General features: G+C 46.1%; 1 protein-coding gene across 5 annotated transcripts in view; it reads right to left on the reverse strand.

The window, feature by feature from the left end:
- si:ch211-200p22.4 (phosphatidylinositol-binding clathrin assembly protein) overlaps positions 1-19330 on the reverse strand; it is a 47854-nt gene extending 28524 nt beyond the window's left edge. For 3 of the 5 annotated variants that reach the window (XM_056576263.1, XM_056576261.1, XM_056576262.1), the window contains exons 1-2: positions 17801-19317; positions 9531-9673 (exon numbers count right to left, since the gene is read on the reverse strand). In XM_056576263.1, coding sequence (XP_056432238.1) covers positions 9531-9673; positions 17801-17930 — 273 coding nt within the window. In that variant the 5' untranslated portion in view covers positions 17931-19317. Of the gene's footprint in view, positions 1-9530; positions 9674-17800 lie in introns of all 5 variants that reach the window. The other 2 variants (XM_056576265.1, XM_056576264.1) reach the window with 2 other exon arrangements.
- Between the last annotated feature and the right edge of the window lie 5923 nt (positions 19331-25253).

Consider the following 25253-nt stretch of genomic DNA (forward strand, 5'->3'; position numbering starts at 1 on the left):
GTTGAGGTGAGGGGAGGTTGTAGGGAGAGGTGGAGGGGAGAAGAGGAGCAGGAGGCGGGATGAGGAGAGGAGGAGGTGGGGAGCGGAGGTGGAAGGAGATGGAGGCGAGCAGGAGGTGAGGTGGTGAGGGCAGGGAGGAGAGAGGAGGAGGAGGAGGAGGGGTGAGGGCAGGGAGGAGAGAGGAGGAGGAGGAGGAGGAGGGGTGAGGGCAGGGAGGAGAGAGGAGGAGGAGGAGGAGGGGTGAGGGCAGGGAGGAGAGAGGAGGAGGAGGAGGAGGGGTGAGGGCAGGGAGGAGAGAGGAGGAGGAGGAGGAGGGGTGGTGAGGGCAGGGAGGAGAGAGGAGGAGGAGGAGGAGGGGTGAGGGCAGGGAGGAGAGAGGAGGAGGAGGAGGAGGGGTGAGGGCAGGGAGGAGAGAGGAGGAGGAGGAGGAGGGGTGAGGGCAGGGAGGAGAGAGGAGGAGGAGGAGGAGGGGTGGTGAGGGCAGGGAGGAGAGAGGAGGAGGAGGAGGAGGAGGAGGGGTGAGAGACCAGCGTGCAGCATGGCCGTTCCTTCTAGCTCATATTTTATTGACGGGTTGAATCTCTACCCACTGAATCAGTAACATCCACAGTAGGCAGGATAGAAGACAGCTTGACTATGGGATAAAGCACTAGGATGAAGTTCAATATCTCCGTTCTGAAGGAGTGAATACTTCGAACACATTGAAACTCTTTGGAAAGACATTCAAGTGTACTCCCCTGACATGATCAGGAGCTAGGCTACTGTAACCCTGCAGGTCAATGGAGGCGGCTAACGGAAAGGAAATGCTAACCCAGTGAACTGCCCTTCTGGACGCGCAACGATGAATATGGAACTCAACAAACTTCTGGGTTAGACCGGCTGACGCCAATTCACAGATATCTCATCGTGTCCCTTCAAGGTGCAGGTAGGGGATGAGGGGGGTTTTTGCTCTAGGACGCATAGAGGTATACTTCGACACTGGGGAGCGAACCCCGAACCTTTCTGCTGGGAATCAAACTTCCTAACCAGTTAACAATCCTACAATCCTCCACCACTAGACAAAATATGGTGTATCTGCTCTATTGGCTAACACAGCTGCCCATAGAATAAAATATAGTAAAATCTGGTTAAATATCTCCAATACAGCGATAATACAGTAAAACATGGAGGATCAGCAGGGATTTCTGTTTTATGGATAGTCACTTCTTATTTAAAATCCATTATGTACAGCTAGCCAATCAGAACGCTTGGTCGCTCGGACAAGGTCAGGGTTTGTGACGGATGTGATCCGACGACATTTTATGTTGTGCATTAAAGTGCAACCAGCGGCCTGTCTCAGTTTACTGATCTAATTATTAGGATTTTATACCCGCGTGCCTTCATGTCGTCAATCAGCCAAGAGACGACATGCAGACGAGGGGACTGGCCTGACGGACTCCCCACCCGTTTTGGTCTCACCACCCTGATGAGCTACAACGGAGGAGAGACGGTGCAGTCTGTCCGTCTGTTCCGACCGTCTCACTCCGTCTGGTACTCGGCGCAATCTCCACCTCCTCACCACTGATTGCCCTTTTCATTGCGTTGTCTGTATCGCAAACCAAAATTGCCCCCCCCCCCCCCCTCCCCTCATACTCTCTCTCCCTCCCTCTGCCCCTCTCCCTCAATCTCATCCTGTCCTTCTCCCCCCCCCCCCCTCACCCACCTCCCCTGCCATTCTTTCTGTTACTCCCTCCCCGTCATCATTTCAGGAAGAGGTTGTTTCCATAGTAACCGTATCTTTTAAAGCATCAGCTCTCCGGAGCTTGAAGGATGTCCTTAGCGGAGACAGCGGGATGACTTTAGCACGTACACCAGAGGGCTATGACAAGGCTCTAATGGATTAGCATCAGCCCTACACCGCCCTGCAGACCGCCGGCTCCTGGTGGAGGTTAGGGCTAAAGGTCTGTTATGTACACACCAACTTATGTTTCCTAAACAGGAGAAAAACCATTTCCAACTAGAAGCTACCTTACGCAGTCGTAAACAACCTTATTCCAGACGTACCTTTAGCCAACCAAACATTCATTAACTACCTTATGAGGACTTAAACGACCAGATTTCCGATAATCTTTTAGCTACCATACGAAGACATTAACTACCTCATCTCAAGATATGTCTTGAGCTACATTACAAAGAGACACACTACCTTAATGCAGCATCACTTTAGCTACCTTATGAACACATAAACTAACTTATTGCAGACATCATGTTTGCGTCCCCCTTTTTTCCAGACATAAGTTGGACCAGCCCACTAAGACTTAAACTACCTTACGTCAGACATCATTTAAGCTACCGGACTAAGACATGAACTGACTTAAGAAGACATAAACGACCGTACTACCAAGAAATAAGGTTTATCCACCAAGACATATCAGTAATGTTCATGAAGGAGGAGGCGTCTGCGACCCGCCTTACATTCCAGGCATCTGCACTGCTCGGCTTTCCTCCGGGCAAGGCACCAAACCCTCAACCTTTGGCCCGCTGGTCTGGAGCGGCTGGTCCGTCCCAGAGGAGCGCCCAGAGCCAGCAGGTCACATGACCAGAACCACCGACTGCCATGAGCCCTCTCTGTGTCTGAAACGAACAGACTCCATCTTGAAACCTCTCTTCACTCCCATTCTCTCTTCTCTCGTTTGATTCTCCTCGTTTGCGTTGTTGTTTTCTGAAGCCGACATCAATAGGTTCATCGCAAACGTTCAAAGATTAAGGTCTGTTCAACGGCGTGATATGCTGGTAACCATGAATACACTTTGTCTGTTTGGATAAGGGGATAAACAAACCAGAGAGAGCAGGAAACGCTAACCCTTGAAAGGATGTTCTCTTCCGCACATCTCGCTAAACCTGAACAATTCTTTAAATATCTAAAAATAACTCGGGCATTGAATATCTCGTCTGCCATCGGGACCGTCCCGTACGGTGGAGTGGGGGGGGGGGGGGCGAAGGTGGGACATCTCGGGTGCAGACGCCAGCCACAAGTCTTTCTCTGTTTGCCTCCTGCTTCGTAACAGACCGTCACCTGATGAGTGCACCCAACACGGGGTTCAGCAGTCAGACAGTCACCCCGAGCAGGCTGTACCCGACGTATATCATTAATAACATCACCTTAATAACATCGCTGCTAGAGTTCTAACAAAGACCAACATTTTTTAACATATTACACCAATTCTGAAATCGTTACATTGGCTTCCTGTAGGTCAGAGAATTGATTTTAAAATCATGTTGCTTACCTATAAATCCCCACATGGTTTAGGCCCCAAATATTTAACTGATATGCTTCCACTACATCAGCCTTCTAGACCACTAAGAAGCTCCGAGACCAATCTGTTAATTATCCCCAGAGTAAACACGAAACATGGGAAAGCAGGATTTAGTTACTATGCAACAAATAGCTGGAGTAAACTCCCAGAGGATTTAAGACTTGCCCAAACTCTGAGCACCTTTAAAACAAGACTGAAGACTTTTATGTTTGCTTTAGCTTTCTGCTAAATCTTAAATACATTGCACTTTCTAAAAAGCTTTTTTAACTTTGCCTTTATTTTCTAATATTAAAATGCCTTTTTAACTTTCTATTTTACCCATTTCTTTGCATATGCTTTCTTTTACTTATCTATTATTTTATTTTATTGTATGACAATGTTTATATGTGAAGCACTTTGAGTCTGCCTTGTGTATGAAGAGTGCTATATAAATAAAGTTGCCTTGCCTTGCCTTACCTGACATCTTTACATATCAGGTAAGATGCCAGGTTGATCAAACGGGCAACATGGTTAGGGTATTTGATGCCTGGTCAAAAAGGTTCCGGGTTAGATGATGCAATGTCTTCCGACTACCAGTAGGCCGCAAAAAGCAAGATTCCCTAAATCACTGTACTGTCTATCCCCTACCTCCTCCTTTAGGACCCGTCTCTCTACTGTCTAACCCCTACCTCCTCCTTTAGGACCCGTCTCTCTACTGTCTAACCCCTACCTCCTCCTTTAGGACCCGTCTCTCTACTGTCTAACCCCTACCTGCTCCTTAATGACCTGTCTCTGTACTGTCTAACCCCTACTTGCTTCTTAATGACCTGTCTCTGTATTCAGTGTCTAACCCCTACCTGCTCCTTAATGACCTGTCTCTGTATTCACTGTCTAACCCCTACCTGCTCCTTAATGACCTGTCTCTGTATTCACTGTCTAACCCCTACCTGCTCCTTAATGACCTGTCTCTGTATTCAGTGTCTAACCCCTACCTGCTCCTTAATGACCTGTCTCTGTATTCAATGTCTAACCCCTACCTGCTCCTTAATGACCTGTCTCTGTATTCACTGTCTAACCCCTACCTGCTCCTTAATGACCTGTCTCTGTATTCACTGTCTAACCCCTACCTGCTCCTTAATTACCTGTCGCTGTATTCACTGTCTAACCCATTACATTACATTGATTGAAAATATTTCGCCAAGTATAAAGGCAGTTAAAAAACAAAAAATAAAAGGGTAATGTGAACAAACACACACACACACACACACACAGTATAAGTAGAACTAGTACAGTATACTCCATACATCTCAAACACACAGATACCTTAATGTGAAAAGTCAGATACACATACAGACCCACCTCTGCAATTTTCTACAAACACACCCTCTCCTGCTGTCTCCTGATATTGATTGCTTGGCTGTACTCGACTTGCTTTCGGGGGAAACTTTTCACCTCTCTGAAGGGTGTGTGTGTGTGTGTGCGTGTGTGTGCGTGCGTGTGGGTGTGGGTGTGGGTGTTCGTGAGCAGTTCTATGTTGCTGAGCAGAATGTTAAAGATAGGATTCTGGTGTCAAAGAGATAAGCGGGAGTTCTTTAAGAACAGCTCCCCCCACCCCACCCCACCCCACGTGATCCGTCTACAGTCTCTGGGTCTCTGTGTGTGTGTGAGGTCACACACTCTAATAGGGGTTACTCGCCTTAATCATCCACAGACCTTGAGAACACACACACCTTGTCCCCGTTCTCTTTGACAGAACCCAAGAGTCAGCACCTTTTTTCTCTCTCTCTCTCTCTCTCATATATATATATATATATCCGGGGTGGGCTCACCGTAACCATGGCGACCGGCGGTGTCCGGACAGAGCTGGACTCCCCCGGTACGGGACCTTTAAAGGTCAGCGTTGAGGCGCCAACATGGCCGCCGATCACATCCTCAACCAATTCATCGTCATGGTGTCTTTTTTTGTTTCACTCTTTCAGAATTCATTCTCTTCTTTCAGTCTTCCTTTAATTTATACTTTGTCCCTTCCTCTCCACCTCTACTTGTCAACTTTCCCTTTGCTTTCTTCCTCCTCCATTACTCAAGCTGCCAATCATCACATATTCTCTCTGGTCCCGCCTCCCCTATTGTTTATTAGCCAGCCTATTGAGTGACGTCACCCACAGCCAATCACAGCGTCGTTTGAGTCCTGCACATATGACCAGAGGGGGCGATGGTACGGAACCAGGATGATCCACAATGCACCAGTGACTCACCCGGCAACACGTCACCACCGGCAACCAATCACAGGTTGTCCTGTTGTCTTTGTGGGACATACCTCTCTCGTTCTCTAGTGCAAACACATATGCATACAACATACATTCAGCTTCCCCCCCCCCCCCCACACACACACTCACTCACACACACACAAGCACACACACACACGCACACCCCTCCTCTGTTCTCTCCTCTTGCTCCTCATCTCCTTCTTCACTAGCCCTCCTCCTCTTCCTCCTCCATTTAAGCATCTTATGTCAGGGCTCAACGAACCATGAGACAGAACCACTGCATCACTTTCCCTCAAAAAGCTTGGATAGTCAAATGATAGCAGCGGCTGGGTTGTGAACACATCTCCATCTATATCCATATCAGAGGGTGGGAGGTGCAGAGATCTTAATGTGCTGGGAGTGACTTGGCACCCGGGGGAGAGGGAGACGCCACTGACATTCTGAGAGATCCAGCATATAAAATCTTAAGGCCCATAAATAAAGCGATGCACAGAGTGAGGGCGAAGATGGATGCTGAGTACATTACTGCAGAGGGTGCTGCTTAGGAGATATTCACTGTGGTCGCTTCATGAATAACAAAAAATGTTGTTTTGGAGCATGATTTCTTTTCAATATTTCGCCATTAATCCAGATGAAATAGCATTGCAACTGTTATTCGGTGATTGTGACTTTATGAACTGAAGGAACGTTCTGGGTAGATTTCCATATAAATCTTATGATGCCAGTGGGGAGGCATTCTAACCCGGTTAGCTTAACCACATGAGATAGCAACATATTTCACATTGTCCGATACCATTGCTTGCTCTCCCTAGCTTCCTGCTAAACTGGTGTTTTCTGGCACAAAAACAAAACACACAGACACGCTACAAAATTGTGTATGCAGTGTGTGTGTGTGTGTGTGTGTGTGTGTGTGTGTGTGTGTGTGTGTGTGTGTGTGTGTGTGTGTGTGTGTGTGTGCGAGACACACAAGTGGGTCTTAGAGAGGGAGAGAGAATCGATAATACTGGAATGTCTGGCTGAATCACCTCTTCAACTAGCGACTTATTCACACACACACAAACTCATACTCATTCATGCACGTGCACAAACTCACATTTATTTACGCAATTTAAGTCCCTCGTTGCTCAACAGAAGTGACAAGTGTGTGTGTGTGTGTGTGTGTGTGTGTGTGTGTGTGTGTGTGTGTGTGTGTGTGTGTGTGTGTGTGTGTGTGTGTGTGTGTGTGTGTGTGTGTGTGTGTGTGTGTGTGTGTGTGTGTGTGTGTGTGTGTGTGTGTAGCTTAAACATTCCCTGTTGGCAGGTGTGGCGTGTGAGACAAACACAATGTGTCGGCCACTTCTGCATTACGCCACATGGCTTCACCGCTGGTTAGAGTCGCCGTGGTCTCTCACAGGTCCTCAGACTGCAGAGGAAAAACGAAGGGCTGGGACCTTCGAGTGTTTCGCTCTACGGGACGGTGTCTCCACGGTTGCTATGATACCGGATGTATACCGGATGTATTCCCATTGGATCGCCTTGTGTCAATGTTGGTTAGTTCACATGTTAGACGTGCATCTCAACTCCTAAGTAAGTTGCTTTGGAGAAAAGCCTCTGCTGGTAAAAAAAACACTAATCGGTTATCAGCGCTAATTAACCGCTGACTAAGGGCCTCTTAAGGGTCGTTAAGGGAGAACCAATGACGAAATCCAAGTAAGTGCAGCTCAGTGACTATGTGACAGATTCCTCTGACTCAGCAAAAAAGTCACATGACTCCGCCCCCCTCTCGCAGACTGTCCTCCAATAGGAGATAAGGATCCGGATGATGCGGCAGAAGAGGAACCACAACAGGAAGGCTTGTGTAATGGGGAACTTGAAGTGCTTCTTCAGTATTTATTCAGGTACCCTCCAGTGGATGTCGAGTTCAAGTGGATGTTGTGTGTGTGTGTTTGTGCGTGTGTGTGTGTGTGTGTGTGTGTGTGTGTGTGTGTGTGTGTGTGTGTCTCCTTCCCTAGTTGCCATATATCATTTGGGGTTGCGTGCATTGCGTCTCTGCACGTACATGTGTGCACACTTACCTCGTTGCCGTACATCATGATATGGTGTGTGTGTGTGTGTGTGTGTGTGTGTGTGTGTGTGTGTGTGTGTGTGTGTGTGTGTCCTCTCTTCATTGCCGTACATCAGTGGTTCTCAACCTTTTTTGAGCAAACGCCCTCCTGACCTTACCCTGATCCTCCCCCCCCCAATAAAAAGAAAGAAAGAAAGAAAGAAAGAAAGAAAGAAAGAAAGAAAGAAAGAAAGAAAGAAAGAAAGAAAGAAAGAAAGAAAGAAAGAAAGAAAGAAAGAAAGAAAGAAAGAAAGAAAGAAAGAAAGAAAGAAAGAAAGAAAGAGAGAGAGCAAGAAAGAAGAGTTGAGGAGGAAATGGTTGGATTGAACATTCATTCACCGTGACCGCGGTGCGGGCACTCCCGCGACTCCCGGCCGCCACGTCTCCCGTCGTGCCCCGGCCGCGGCACCCTGCGGCCCGGGCACCGTGACCTTGGGCACCGCGACCACTCCCGCTTCTCCCGCCGTGCCCCTTGAACGAATTAATGAATGGCCCGGGAACCACGGGCACCGCGGCACGGGCAACGCGGCTCCACGAAAACAGATCGCACGCAGAGGCCTAATAAGTAGGGGTGTGACGAGATCTCGTGCCACGAGATCTCGCGAGATTAAACTCAACAATATTACCCGTCGCGTTAAAAATCTGTCTCGCGAGATTTGTGAGCTATCCAAACTTCTATTTGTGGCCTGTAGGGGCAGTAATGCGCCTTTGCTACGTCTAGCCTGCCAGAACCTAACGAAGGAGAAGGAAAAGAAGAAGAGGAGGAGAAGGAGGGGAAGCAGGGGAAGCAGGGGAAGCAGCCATAGGCAGTCAGAATGACGTCGGAAAATACCCGTATTACCGTCGAAGATGCCCCCGCCACTTTTAAATCATTTGTTTGGCAGCATTTTGGGTACCCGGCGGAAATGATGAATGGCAGTAGAGTGACTGATAAGACACGGACAATACCAAGTTGTCAGTGACATAATTGGTCAGACTCTGTTTGCACTATTTGCACTCTGTATTGACGGAGTAGAACTTTGATTTGGTTTTGCAGATTATATTGTTTGCACTTGAAAAAAATATAATTATTTAATTTAATTTATTGTACTTCAACTTTTATAAATCTTAGTTTTAGTTTCAATTTAATGGATGTAAAGAGTTATAATAAAACATTTCAAAATGCATGTGCAACTCGGTTAAATAAAAGTCTGTTGTTCCAGTCACATATTTTGTCATTGTAGTTTTCTTAAAATCTCGTCTCGTCTCGTTCTCGCGAACCGAATATCGTGTCTCGTCTCGTGAGCTGAGCTGAGCTGAATGTATCGTCACACCCCTACTAATAAGGCCTATATATTTTGTATTTGAAATGCAAATACGCTCAAAGCGGCTGGAACTGAACAAGAGGTAGGAGGTAAACGGGCTATGAAACAAAATTTGATATTATTATTTTTCTTGCTATCGGCCAAGTTTGATTGTGTTGTGTTGGTTATTGAACTGTTAACCGGCCTTGAACTTGGGTTATGTTTATCAGCGTTACTATAGAGATCATGACGATAGCTGATGTAACGGGAGTCCGGGCGTGTGCAGGACTGAACCGCGCTGTATTATCACTGTTCCACTGCGCATAGACAGTACAAAGTAGCTGAGACAGTAGAGGGGTTACAAACCAATAAATGAAAATAGGCTATTTATTTCAGGTAGCCTATTCTTTCACCCGCAGAAAAAAAGTTTAAAATCACCCCCCAAAAATGGAATCACGTTCCCAGCGCCCCCCTAGGTTGTGCGAAACGCCCCCCAGGGGGCGGACTGCCCCCGTTGAGAAACCATGCCGTACATCAAGAGGTGGTGTGGGTGTGTTTGTCCTCACCTCATTACCAAACATCATGAGGTGAAGTGTGTGTGCGTGTGCGTGTGTGTCCTCACCTCATTGCCGTACATCATGAGGTGGTGTGTGGTGATGAGGGCCTTGAAGACCACCACCCAGCTGGAGTTGGCGGTCCTCTCGAACAGCGTGTCGGCCAGCTGGGGGATGCTCACGTTCATCTCATTGGTGCAGTGGATCAAGTCTGGCACACACACACACACACACACACACACACACACACACACACACACACACACACACACACACACACACACACACACACACACACACACACACACACACACACACACACACACACACACAGGTTAGGAAAACATTTACATTACTAATTTGCCTCCATACGCGCACACACACACACACCCAAATTCACGTGCGCACACACACACGTGCCAAATTCGCAAAGGTCAAACCTTTTTGTTTTAGTTACATGTAAGCGTGATGGTTAACGGTTGACCTGCCACGACCACGAATAACAATTACCACAGTGTCAAAAACCGCGGCAATTGCTCCATTCTAACGGTGCTGTAACTTCCTGTGTGTCAATCATCTAATGCAATAGTTCTCCTTCCTGACCTCTCCCAGCCTCCCCACTGGAATGGACCAACTGGTCCAACCATCCTGCATCTGGTGGGTGACCACGCCCACTTGTGATGTCACTAGAGGGTAGGTTAATCAACCCCATGTTTTCAGACTGGGAAGCCTTTTCCTTAGCGTCACCGCTAATGCGTGGCTGGCGCCGTGAGAACGGAAAGGGCTGAGGAAGAGGAGGGTCGATTGCGTTGGTAAGTGTTGTTCTGTACACCAACGTACCAACGCTGGGTACACGCCTGCCTGGACACACACACCGTGACGTTTGTTTATACACCAGGGATGCGCGGTTGGCGGTTGCCGCCACGGACTCCGCGGCTGAACCACAGATCGGGCGGATGACGTGACAAAACACCCTTACACTTATGTATAACATCTTCCGGCTGTGAATTATATTTGATAATTCACTGCTGCTGTCAAGGTAACTTGTCAACCCCAGCGTCTTCGGTTGCTAAGCGACGTCAACGTCTTTGGGGGCGGACTATTGATCAAGGCTTCGGCGATGGCAGCGCAGGCAATAGGCTAGCCTGCTAGGGACTTTGGCCTGGCAATATCTTTGCTTCATTGGATCAGTCGCCTTTCAAGAACACGCAAGAGCTTTTCTAGCCTCGCGTCAGCAGCGCCTTGCATCGCCGTATAAAAGCAACCGGCGGATGCGGTTTATTGAAAAACGTTGGTGCGGATGGATGATGCGTTTGTGATGCGGTTGCGGATGAAATGAAAGCCCATCCGCGCATCTCCAGTACACACACACCAACACACACACATACACATACAGGTACAATTACATACTTTCCCTCCCCTCCCCTCATGGATTCTCACGACAGGATATTGTAGGCTGTTGGTCCTCCCACATGGTAACTACGGTAACACGTTCTCATTAGAGTTCTGCTAGACTGGAGGACACACACACAAACACACCCACACACACACACACAGTCTACCACATATTTCAACTATTTTGCTTGAGTCAGAGAATTGCCCTCTTAAGAGCGTGTGCAATCACGCACAAGGGCGCATAAACAAACCCACAATCTCGCACACACACACACACACACACACACACACACACTCCTTATGTCTTCGGTCTCCTCAATGTGTCTAGCAGCGACCACCAGACCACATTAATATTACCAGGCAAACTGGAGTAATGTGATTTGACATTATTGTATAATACCCTCCATTAGGCTAACTAGGGCCAGAGGCTGCCAAGTACGCCAGCGTTGCATGATGGGTAGCAGAGTTCAACCGAAATACAGCCTCCAAAAGAACGAGAATAATTACCTAAAACAGTTAACCATTACCTTGAGCAATGGCTTTTAAAAAATTAAAAACCAGTGTGAAAAAACGTCTTAAACAATGAATACTTTCTTGAAACTATTAACAATGCAATGGCACAAACTGTATGATTACATAAAGCTATTAACCTGATTAATTTACCCTCAACAACCATCCTTACAACTTACTTACAACTCCCTACAGCTCTTGAAATCTTGGGAGATCCTCTTTGTATCTTTTCCAAAAACAGGACGCAATGAAGGACGTCATGCTACACCTCACAGCGCTACATCATGCTATGCTGCATAAAGCTATGCTGCATCATGCTATGCTAGATTATGCTTTGCTACATAAAGCTATGCTACATCATGCTATGCTACATTACAATATGCTATGCTACATCATACTATGCTACCTAAAGCCATGCTACATCATGCTACGCTAAATAGAGCTTTGCTACAGTTTAGTATGATACCCTGAGGCCTAAGCTATGCTACTCAACGTTACACTACGCTTTGCTCCTCTACACCACGCTATGCTACACTATGCTATGCTACTACAATATGCTACACAGCCCTTGTGCCTCTAGAGTACTGTGCCAAAGGTACTGTGGAGATATAAACACACCATTACAGGTATTGGCTCTGGAGAGAGTGTACAGGGTGTGTTATTAAGTAAAGTGTGGGTTATTAATGCAGCAAACAGACGGAGACAGCTGGCTCAGTTTAATACATTGCCCTCAAACATCTTCTCTCTCTCTCTCTCCTAATTTCTATCCTTCCCTCGTTTCCTTTTTTGAATCCCTCAATCTCTACCGTCTGTCTACGGGATTCGTAATGCAGCTGGACGGACTAATCTCCCTTTCTCCCCATTCTTCAATGTCCCTCTACCTTTAACATGCCTTCTCTTTCTCTTTCTCTTCTCCTTCCTCCTCTCTCTATCGCTCTCTCTCTCCCCCCCTCACCATCTCATCTTTCTCTCCCTCCACCCCCTCTCTCTGAGAGTGTGAAGGAGGAGACGGAGCTAGAGACACAGAGACAGAGAGCAAGAGAGAGAGAGAGAAACAGAACATAATAAAATAACTGATTCGCTCTGTTGGGAATTTGTGTGCGTGTGTGTGTGTTTGTGTCTCTCTCTCCTCGTCAACAAAAGCCAAGAATTCTCCCAGCACCCTGTTCTCCTCCTCACTTACCACAGAAACTAGGCCAGGGCACTCCCGTCGCTTTACTTTACTATAGTACATATCATGGCACTATATCCCCTAGCCAGCTATATCAAACATCCATATCCGTCCGTCTACCCAGGGTGGCTAGGCTCTCCTTGCCAGACGATCCATCTCCTCCATTCTGTCTGTCCGTTTGGCCTTTGAAGTGCATCCATCACGACTCCCCTGAAATTCCATCATCCTCTCTCTGAGTTCCACCTCTCCCGCCCTCTCCCTCCCTCCCTCCCTCCCTCCCTCCCTCGGAGAGTCATCTCAAGCGCTCCTCTCCTCTGAATTCTGTCTGTCTCTCCTCTCTTACTGTCGCCATCTCTGAATTCCCTCCCCTCTCCCCTGAATTCTATACATCTTTCCCTTTCCTCTGAATTCTACATCTCTCTTATGAATAATATCTTTCTCTCCCTCCTCGGAATTCTCTCTCCTTTCTGAAGCCAATCTATCTCTTGGTTCCCCTCCCCCTCCCAGCTCACTTAAATTCCACCTCCCACCTTTCTGACTTCAATCCGTCCCCTTCTTTTCGGTATTCACCCTCTCCGACGCTCCTGCGAAGGACATCTCCCCCACCCTCTCTCGCGCAAATCTATCTTTCACTCCTCTGAATTCAATCCATGTCCCTCTCGCCCCCTCTCCCCCCTCCCTCCCTCCCTCGGAGACAGAGATGCTCCATCAACCCCAGGTACAGAGCTCTCAGCATCAGACACCCCTCCTCCTCCTCCTCCACCTCCTCCTCCACCTCCTCCACCTCCTCCGATACCCTGCTGCTGCACAGCAGGCATCTCCAACCAACCGACCCCGGATAAACTCATCTGATTAATGAGCCGCTGCTTCTTCTCAGCGTCCGACACCACGACATGACATCCCTTAATTCACTGCCGTCCTGTTCCCATCCGCTCCCACCGCGGGGAGGGGCGTCCATTACCGCAGTGTCTGTCAAATCCTCACACAACAGGGAACACCTTAAACCTGTGTAATGTGTTTTCAAATAGGGTTTCTGTTTTTCACACCCGACGGAACGTCACCAGGTATTTAAGAACCATCCGTTGCTGACATCACACCGTGGGCGTGTCCACACGGCCGGGAGGAGCTGTTTAGCGGACGGCGTAGGCAGGCTAGAGCTGATCTCTCCGTCGCGATTGGACACGCCGACTTGTGATGTCACAAAGGGATAGATACTAATGATTAACCAATGTACTGTATGTATTTGGTATATGTGAGTCACAGTTGTGTTTCCATTGTTGCTGTGCATTCCGCTTATTATGGCATCTACGGTCCCCATTTATTGATTATAGTGTTAGTGGATCCTCAAGGTGAAAGAACTCGACAATGTTAACTTAATTTGCCCACGCAAGAAGGCCTAACATTTAAACCAATCAAACAACTCTGTTCCCTCTTCGTTGAAGCCTTCTGCATTTTAACAAACAGCGTGCTAACACAGCGCGGGCTGGCCTGCCGGTTCTCTAGAGCGATCAATCATCTCACAGTGCTCCCATGCTAACATCCGCTCGACTTGGAAATACGTCACAGCGAGGAAGTACAACAAGTACTTCCTGGATCTCAGCCAATCAGTGAGCTTTGTATGTCTTGTTTATGGTTTGCCTTTACACCTTTATCAAAGTAAATACACATGGCTTTGGGTTGTTTTTAATACCTCTTCCTATTTCCTGTATTTCCCTTGTTTCAATGTACAGTAGTTTATTGCATTTAATTACACGGATTGAGCTTCTTGTTTATTTATTGTTTATGGAACATTTCAATATATAAAGCATATTTTTGACCCAGTGGTGTCCAAATAGTTTAACTTTATTGTATGTAGAAGATGGGCGGTTCCTGTTTGGCCACCAAGATGCCAAACAAGGAAATCTGCTTCAGCAGTGAAGTACCTGGCTCTGGGTTTGAGTCAGACGGAACGTCGTAAACTTATTAGAACATACACTTGTATTTAGGTTATCATCGTGTGTGTGCATACACGTGTGTTTTACTGTGCATACATGCGTGTCTGTCTGGGATTGATTATTCCACAAGGGAGTACAATCCCTAGTATGGACAGCAGGAGAGGGAGTAGGGTAGGCCATTCTAATCTGTCTCAGATTAAGCACACAACAGACACCCGGAGCAGTTCAGTCTGGGACAATAGTAGCACTACTGAAGGACACAGCACCTAAAACTACAGAAATTCCTTTGTAGCAGTAACATCACATTTTGAGAACTTGCCAAAAATATTAGTATTAGATCTTTCGCTTTCACTTCACTGTTGTGACGTTATGAACAAATTGATTTTTGTCATTAGTCATCGTCAGAATTTTACTTCATAAGTGTCAATCGACCTCCCTCCATGCCTGTCTCTCTCTCTCTCTCGCTTTATCTGTCTGTCTGAGTCTGCTTGTCTGTCTGACTGAGTCAGTCTGAGTCTGCCTGCAATCCTGTCTGTCTTTGTCCCAACTGTTTCACATGAAACTGCAATACATCCTTGAGCTAACAGCATAACATATTGCTAGAGGCATTACACGATAAAGCTACATCAACAGAATACTGCCATTGTGTCTCTCCCTTTCTAATTATTTTAGGCTAACAAAGAGCCCGCTGTAATTTAACAATACATTCATTAATTATACATTTTGTGTGATAATGTCTGGCCTGTGAAAGTGGTAACGCCGTCTTGTATGAGTGCGAGTGTCAAACACATTCGCATTTGAAGTCAACCAGAGGCTCCGAAAGAGCACATCTAAAAATAACCTGACAACAATGCACACACACACACACACACACACCTCAAGAGACACCTTGGGACCGTATCCGCCTCTATTTACCCACATACTTCCCTTGTCCTCAAACCAGCTCTCTTTCACACGCCCCCCCACACACACACACACCCACTCTCTGACGTCTACACCGAACGCGGAATACATGTCAGCAGTATGCAGCACCACCATGATGATCTGACACTGCGGCCCGCCTCCCAACCATACACACAGAACCCCGATGTGGTTTAGACATCAGGTTTTTTTATATGCACTTCACCGTGGTTTACAGTGAAATGAATGATTAACACAATGAATCACCGCTGTTTATTTGGTTGTGATGTATTGATCAATTCAAAGGATTAGGTACACCTGAGTATACGAGCTGAGATGGTTAAAGTGTTGATTTGGAACGCACCCACACACATTTGCAACGGTCTCATTTTAAACACTGAAACCCCTATCTCCCCCACACACACACACACACACACACACACACACACACACACACACACACACACACACACACACACACACACACACACACACACACACACACACACACACACACACACACACACACACACACAATCAGTGGTCTGCATGCAGTTAGGGAAAGGTTCATCCCCTTTATCTGGCTGCACCCCACTCGACCACCACCCTCACCCCATCCAACCAGTGGCGAGGGAGACGTGTCTGACTGACTGACTGTCTGTCTGTCTGTCTGTCCCAGGCTACCTCACTTTTACTGCCTTCTAATTTGGCATATCCGGACGGCGGTTAATTTAATACTGATTCTTGTTTTTTCGAAACTGAGTCTTTCAGTTTGATTGTGAGAGTGAGAGTGAGAGTGAGAGTGAGAGTGAGTGTCATTCCGCATCTCTAACAGCTTCCAACAGTCCCCCTCTAAATAACTGCAGTTTATCTTAAGCTGTCTGAATATAAGCCAGGCTCCTCTTGGCTTTTGTGTAGAGGCCATGATTAAAAAAGGCCCAACCGCCAATTAAAAAACCAGAACCTAACCAAAAAAAAACAAACAAATAGAGGAAATAATTGTTTCTATCAACAACCCCTCTCTTTTTTACTGATTTGCAGCAAAAATGGCCGCCTGCTGTTCCCGTCACTCAAAGTGCTTTCCTTTCAGAGTGAACTTCCTCGCCTCGTGGCCGCTTGTGTAGGTAACCATGACAACGGTCAAACCTAGGGCCCGGCGGAAGCCTTGAGTGAAGGGCTCAAGTGATGATGAAGTCACAACTTGGCTGTGGCACACACACACACACACACACACACACACACACACAAACACACACTCTTTTGTACGCCCAGCACTACCAAAGCCCACTGCTGGGTGCCAGTGGGTCTGACAGAGTGGGACCTCTCGCTTATTATGTCTGCATGCAAAGGCCAGTCCTGGTGATGTCATAGACTACACACACTGCTGCCAAGACGACCGCACAAGACCAGTGCCAAGGAGAAACCAAACTCGAGAGAGAGAGAGAGAGAGAGAGAGAGAGAGAGAGAGAGAGAGAGAAGAGTGTTTCCGAGGACTTTTCGTGACCTCACCGTGAGGTCACTGGCTTGCTGAACTTGGGTAGCGATCACGCGCCAACACACGTAGGCCTACATGTCGTGTTCAGCTGCAGAGGCCCCTGGCCTGGACCACCGGTAAACACAAGGCTAGCCACCGCGGAGAGATCGATGCCTGCTAATGATTAAGCTAGCGGGGACGCATAGTGGCTCTGAGGAAAAGTTGACCCAGCGGAGAGGTTAAACATCGCCGTTCGCTTTTTTTTTATTTGTACCATTATCTGTAGAGTGGACGCTGATTAATCAAAGATGAATGTGTGTAGCGCTAAATGACTCACAACGACTTATACACGCATTGTGCACCATCCCAAGCATCACCTAACTTCTATATTACTCATTATTTGTGCATGTGTTGTTATATACCACACAAACACGAAGTGTAGGCTAGGATTCACTTCTGTGGCGACCACTAGACCACCAGACAAAGCACTAGGCAATAGTGGATTGTCTGGTTTTAGAGGACCACTTCAAAATGAGGTGGGAATCGGCAACTCATCATCACACGTTGTTTTGACGTCACAACATATACTGACGACGTCCCAATACATCTTAGTTACATCCCACCCTATTGCGAGTGGTGGACGAAGATCGTTGACGACCTGACGAGTCTAATCTTTTTTGGAAACCACTGCAGTTACTCAAGGCTGTAGTTTTTCATACGCCTACCAGAAAAAAAAAAAAAAGATCTCTTTCGCCGCCCCCCTTCCCGCATATCGCGCTGGTAGTATTCCTCTGATGGAATCACTGGTCTCGCTAACCACCAGAGCGGTCCGCTGGAATGTGCGTTGCGGAACTTGGGGCAGCGAGCGTCCGGGTTCGGTGTGTTACGCTCATGAAAGCCGCTGTTGGCTGACGATCAAAATAAGACAAAGCCTATATGTAGTCCCATACTCACAATCCAGATGTTTCTTCTTTGGTCCACTGACTTCATGAGTGGTCGCCTTACACACCGCCTTGCTGATCCCTGAGCCGGTCATGCTGTGCTGAGCGGCGGCGATCCGGTCCGTGATGGATTGGCCCGACATTCTCCTCTCTAAGCTCCTTTCCTCCACTCAGCTAAAATAGCCCAATAATGATCAAATCGATTGATTGCTCCCTCAGGGATCGTTACGTGACTCCACTCACAAGTACAAGTACCAGCGGTGGGCAGATACACCTCCGGATGAGGTCGTTTCGGCCACTTTAAGGTTAACGCAGGGAAGTATGTGCCGTGTGATCGCCGTGTGTGACAGGTCACAGGTCGCAATAATCCAAAAGGCAAAGAATGTGTCGAATAAGCTCGGTATTAAAACCCCAACATTCAAATCTCAAGCCTGTCCCGACTGGGTGCTCAGCGGTAGGCCGACACTTTTATTCCTCCACACTAACTTCACCTATGGACTAACAAACGAGTCTAGTCTAAAAAGGGGTTTGTATGAACGTTAGCTAATGTTAGTGTTGCAGGACTCGAACCCGGCGGACACAGTCCCACGGTGGAAGTTGTAAACACTGAAAATCACTTTCTGGCCACAAATGCACATAGCTGGCCTGACTTGTACGTCCTGTTGTTGGTTCAAATAAGCGATTTACAAGTCCGATCAATCACCTAGTAACGAAGAGGGTCCGTTATAAATCAGAGTATTGAGCCCAGCTCTGAACCGGACATCCCGGGTCCTCCACGTCCACTGGTCCACATGAGCCTTGGCCCTGGTACCGCAGGGAGTGTTCGCTCTCAGCTCCCCCGAGCGACGAGGGAAAAGTGGTGTGGACTCGAAGAAGGGACTCCTTTAGACTGAACGGGTCCTGTTACCTCAGGGGTTGGGCAATTGTGTCCGGGTTGCTTTCCACCAGAAATGAAACAAGTGAAGAGTATATTCCTCTGTTAGCTCGCTGGGATAGCCACCACAATGCTAGTGGGGAATGCAGCCCAGACAGCCAAGCCTCTGGGGTCTGACAGTCCGAAAATCCCGAGTCTGTGGCCCGCCGCCGTGATCCGAATGACAGGTTCGTTCGCGGATCCCTCTTCCTCCTGCGCTCCCGAGTCTCAACAACTTTTGTCTTCCGCCATGAAGATCGGATCGTTTTTACACATGATCGGTCGGTTGGATCCCCTGGCGCTCTCCGGTTTAGGGTTGGTGTGTGTGTATGCGTGTGTATGTGTGTGCGTGGAAGTCTTTCCCAAGTCGTGGCTTTCGGCACCGCTTTACAACACCGACTGACTGGCTGCTGCTCCGCCGGACAAAATGGCAGCGTGAAAAAATCAGCTGATCTCGCTCCAAGTCTATTGGACGAGAGCTCCAGACTGTGAGCGGGGTTTTAAGGTGTCTCGGATTGGCGTCGCAAAGGAATGTATGTAGGAAATGATTCAAACAAGACTGTTGTGGGGTGAGGGTATTATAGGCTCGCCTATCTGATTTGACCCCCGACAAATAACGGGATCTATTGTAAGGCGCGACCGGTCTCTATTCATCACACTGGAGGATAGATTAAAACATCTGAATTTAAGGTCGTAATAATTTAATAATAAATGGTGTCCTTGTTTGACTCGAGCTGTGAAACAAACCATTTGATACAGCAGATGTGCAGAAAATCCACCAGCACATCACCAATATTTTATTTCACCGGACCGGAATTGTGTGTGTATATAAAAAATATCGTGAGTTTAACACAAATAAAACATTTCACTTATTGTTTCACTCATGTGATGTGCTGCATTTAGATTCTTTGCAATGTGCCCAGACAATAACCAGGCGTCATTTAAATCCTGCTTGTTCCGTGTGTTTTGTTGGCTAATTGCAAGGAATTGGGTCACCACAGGCAACAGCGGAATGAGGCATAACCAGATCTGGTCGCCTACACGCGGATTTATGACAGAGTCAAACCGAGGAGGAGAAGCAAGTCCCGGTGTGTAGACAACACACACCGTGTGTGTGTGTGTGTGTGTGTGTGTGTGTGTGTGTGTGTGTGTGTGTGTGTGTGTGTGTGTGTGTGTGTGTGTGTGTGTGTGTGTGTGTGTGTGTGTGTGTGTGCGCGCGCGTGCGTGTGCGCGTGTGTTGTTTCTTTGTTGGCTAGAGCTTGTTGTCCCTGTCTGTGTTCTGTTTAAATAGCCACAAGGTTGACACACACGCGCACATATACACGCACACACACAAACACACACGCACACACACACAAACACAGTGGAATGATAGCGTTCTGGCATTGCGCCAGAAACACTTGCCGGCGATTACTCATTAACGTGTGTGTGTGTGTGTGTGTGTGTGTGTGTGTGTGTGTGTGTGTGTGTGTGTGTGTGTGTGTGTGTGTGTGTGTGTGTGTGTGTGTGTGTGTGTGTGTGTGTGTGTGTGTGTGCGTGCGTGCGTGCGTGCGTGTGTGCGTGTGCGTGAGGGGGGATTAGGCATGCAACGTTGTAAGAAGAAATGTCTCATTTACTGAGATACTACAAAATAATCGCTATATACGGTGTTTAACAAATCGTCAGAGAAGAAAACAATAAAAAAGAAGTCGGCGCACAGATCCAACAATCCAACAAACAATTCGATTCATAATTGAATCCGTTATAATACTTTATCCAAAGGATTACAATTTTTTTGTGAAATTGTAAAAAATTAGAAAATATGTACCAATAACCCATATAAGGCCTACTGCATGTGTTGTAAACCAAAATATAATAATTATTATCATAGAGCAATGTCAAAAGTTTAAGGAGTGTTTATAACGTTGAAGAGTTTGGTTAGCCTTCGGTTGAGATTCAGCGCCATCTGCAGGTAGGATAATGGGAAGTTTCCACTATTTCCATGGCAACTAGAAGGGGGAGATCCCTGGCAACGGCAGTCTCATAACACCTGTCAATCACATGTAAGCAATTTACGCTGAAAACCAACATAAAGTGAAGTAGGCCTATGTAAGTTGTATGTACTGTATGAAACTCACCTGTTCAGAGTTCACCTCGACTCTGCCAACCAGCCCCTTCCGGCCACCGTATGTTGTACGTCCTGGCACTTAATGTGCACTTTTTTATAGTACTAATTGTGTAGCATCTGCAGTAGCTGCTACACCTGCTGTACAGGGGGAATGGGTTAGCCTAGCGATTGTTAGTACTTGCATTTGGTTCTATGAACATCTCTACTGTACTGACAGCGATATTTTGTTTCACTTCTCATGACAAATGTACTTATTTAAGTCGCTTTGGATAAAAGCGTCTGCTAAATGCCCTAAATGTAAAAATGTAAAATTAAACAAAATAGTTAAAAAAATAATACAATCTCTCTTTACCCTATGTCGTGGCAGACCTCCAACCACATACACACTTGATCATATTTTATGAACTAAAATCATGAACATCCTTAAAAACATCACTTCAAGGAGAACAGATTGAAGGCAGAATGGAATATTTGAGTGAACTGATAAAAGCCAGCATTGGGAGATCAAGGGCACAGATGGAAAGCATATTTAATTGATATTTAATATGAGCAGTGTGTGTGTTTGTTTATTCAGTTCTCCCGCTCAAAAGGGAGACAAAACTGTTAAATTATGCCAGGAACGAAGTCTAATTGGAGAACTCTGCCCTTCGCAACTCTCCACTGGGCTGCTGGTTCCTTTATTGACCCAAACAGATCTTCCTCCAGGGTCAGTTTGTCTTATGCACTGCATTTCTAAATAAACAAATTAATTCACAGTGAATTCAGCTATACAGCATCAAATAGCAGGTAGGCTATTCAGACACTTCTTGCTTAAATACGACAACAGGTGGACTGAGTGTATGGGTTTCGAACCCACAACCGTCACAACTATAGCCTACATCAGGCCTATTCAACTAGCGGCCCGTGGGCCAAATGCAGCCCTTCTTAATTTTTTTCATGCCCGCAAGAGGTTGCATGCAAAAAATAAATAAAATAAAGGAGAAACATAGTTGCATGCAAATCAGGTTTCTGTGTGCCGGTGATACTAGCCAGTATCAGTACCCCACAATCAGGAATTGGCATCACTTATTCTGACAATGTTTGGCTCAACTGATACGTGTGAGTCTAGCTTTTCTAATATGAATGCCATCAGAACAAGGGCACGTTGCTCCATGACCTATGAGAAGCTGCATGAGTGTCTCAGGATGAGCCAAACTAGGCAAACAAGGCAGTGCAATCTTTCTCACTGACACACTGGCTCAAAATGTCTCATATGTACAGCAGTTCTGTTTTATGATGATTCAAGCAACATTGTTTAATTCTAAACACGTGTCCAAAATATGTGAGAACAAAATATTTTATAATGATACGATTAAAAATGAGGAAGGAAGGAATGCGTCTGACAAGTTTATTCAATGTAGTAGTACAATATATATTAAGTTAACACTACTTTAAGTACGATTTATTTGTAGCGATTCATTCACGTAGTTTTACTCTGTGTGGCCCATGAACCCCCAGTGGTTTTCCTTTTCGGCCAACGTGTTAAGGAGGTTGAATAGCCCTGGCCTACATTATGGAGATGGATTGGGGCGAGAAAATCAGGAAATTACATAAGGGAATAGTATGTTAGCACTGCTAGAGGTAAAACTTTGCTTTTGGCGCCCCCTTCTGGTACAAACGGTCTAAAGAAGGTATATTTTAATAGGCAAACGTATTTGAGCAGTCTATTTTCCCCCATTTTAAAGGCACCCAGTGCAACTTTATGTAAACATTCAATGAAAAATAAACATTCAATTTCTAGTCTTTTTTACACGTAGTAAGTTTCAATAACTCCATACCATTACATATCGACATTCAAGGAGCAAAGATGAGACGTCGCTGTGTGGTGAGAACTGATAGAAAATCGTAAACAACAACAATCGCCGGTGGGGAGAAGCCATTTTTCCATTGACTGGAAGCCTGCTTTATTTATTGTAGGTTACAAAAAATAAAGAAATGGCGGCATTGTTGTTGTTATCGATTTTCTATCAGTTCTCACCACACAACGACGTCTCATCTTTGCTGCTTGAATGTCGGTATGTAGGCTAATGGTATGGAGTTATTGAGTTATTGAAACTTACTACTTACTTGAAAGGCGCCTCTAAATTAAATGTATTATTATTTACTACGTGTAAAAAAAGACTAGAAATTGAATGTTTATTTTTAAGCCTCGAAAGTTGCACTGGGTGCCTTTAAACCATGAAATCAGCATCAAGACACCCAACTCGCATCCGATGATAGTCTGCCTGCCTGAAAAGCCGTCTTTACCGTTTAGCCCTGTTTAAAGGTTGGGTACGCGATTTGCGAAACGCCAGCAGATTTTGAAAATACACAACTCAAATGGTCCTACCCCCTCTCCTTCAACGCTGACTCTGACTCCACCCATTCCAAGTACCTGGACGCGCAATCATGCACGAGCGCGAACAGAGATGCGCGAGAGCGAGCCAGGCTAGCGTAGGTTTTCGTTTAACAACATGGCACTACATTCAGCTGTAAATTGCACCCAGTACCGCGGGAAGTAGGGGTTTTGGGGGTGCTGCAACACCCCCTGTCCGAGGCCCTGTCTTATCACAGAAAACGATCATTCTAAAAACCAAAGTGGAGATTTCTGAAAACGCCGGTTATGTGTTGTCGTATCAACGGGGAGAAACGGGATTTTAGGTTCTGAAGCGTCACATTCAGGGCCGTGCAGAGACCCTTTGAGGGGCAGGGGCTCAAATTAAAAAAAGGGCACATGTGTGTTCATGAACTCATCAGAAGTGGATTGGTGTTGATATCTATAAAAACAATTAAGCTATTACAAAATAAAAGCCTTGAATACGAATTAGCCTAACTATACACAATGTATACGTGTGACTTTTAATTTTTTTATGTTTTTCTATTAAACACAGGGTGGTGGGAACTCCACAATGAGTTATGAACGAATCAGAAGTGGTTTGTTGTTGATATCTATAAAAACAAGTGAGCTATTAAAAATAAAGCCTTAAATATGGATGCAATACATGCACTGAAAACTTTTGCATTTTTAAAAACAATTAAAAGTCTTTCTTTAGAATGAGGGGGTAGTGGGGACTACAAACGAGTACATAAACACATCAGAAAGTGGTTTGATGTTGATAGGATTGAATTTCGAGTGAGTTATTAAGGAATTGAAAAAAATTACGTTGCACTTTTTTGACGGTCCCTAAGCACTTGACGCTATTACAGATACAACCCCGGAAAATCGACGAATGTCGAATATAAAACCAATTTCACCCCGTTCTGCCGGAGACACTGAGACAGAGTAGACATGAAACGGATTTGGCCATGTCATGTGGCCAAGTAGTTACTACAGAGTATACAGATTAAATATAACGATGTAATGCTTTCCCTTTGCAATTTCAAAAGGTTTCCCAGATAGGTTAGCTGTATAGCTAGCTGGTAGGCTATAGAAAATAAACCGAGTGGTAGCCACTTTCACAGGTCAGTTAAAACGATGCTTGTTGAAAAAGCTTTTGCTGGCAAACATAGGCCTATACTTCAAAATGAGACTACAAAACTAGATAACTGTTAGTTTATTTAGCATTATCAACTTTATGGTTTTGGAAACAACTGTCTGTGTCTGACTCTGTAGTGATCTTACCCTGCGTTGTACCGTCTCTTAAAACAACAAGCGCATCTTGCAGGCAGGCAAATTGTGAAAGGTCACGTTGATAGCCTATGACGTCACTCAGCGGCAGCAGCGCACTGAGCGCCGGTAAACAACAGGCACGTGCAGAGGGGGGGGCTATGGGTGCCCGAGCCCCTGCCCTTTTCCCTCTGAAGGACCAAAGTGCCCTTTTGAGTGGTCGTTAAATTGTCAATGCTTTGTAAAATTACACATGAACAATTAAACGTTAACATGTGAATCAATTATTCGAGTATAAAAACTTCAACGGTAATGATATAGAAGTAAAGTTTTTACTTTGTAGCCTTGTTTACCGGCGCTCAGTGCGCTGCTGCCGCTGAGTGACGTCATAGGCTATCAACGTGACCTTTCACAATTTGCCTGCCTGCAAGATGCGCTTGTTGTTTAAGAGACGGTACAACGCAGGGTAAGATCACTACAGAGTCAGACACAGACAGTTGTTTCCAAAACCATAAAGTTGATAATGCTAAATAAACTAACAGTTATCTAGTTTTGTAGTCTCATTTTGAAGTTATAGGCCTATGTTTGCCAGCAAAAGCTTTTCAACAAGCATCGTTTTAACTGACCTGTGAAAGTGGCTACCACTCGGTTTATTTTCTATAGCCTACCAGCTAGCCTATACAGCTAACCTATCTGGGAAACCTTTTGAAATTGCAAAGGGAAAGCATACATCGTTATATTTAATCTGTATACTCTGTAGTAACTACTTGGCCACATGACATGGCCAAATCCGTTTCATGTCTACTCTGTCTCAGTGTCTC

Source organism: Gadus chalcogrammus, chromosome 17 (genome assembly GCF_026213295.1).
Source record: "Gadus chalcogrammus isolate NIFS_2021 chromosome 17, NIFS_Gcha_1.0, whole genome shotgun sequence".
NCBI lineage: Eukaryota > Metazoa > Chordata > Actinopteri > Gadiformes > Gadidae > Gadus > Gadus chalcogrammus.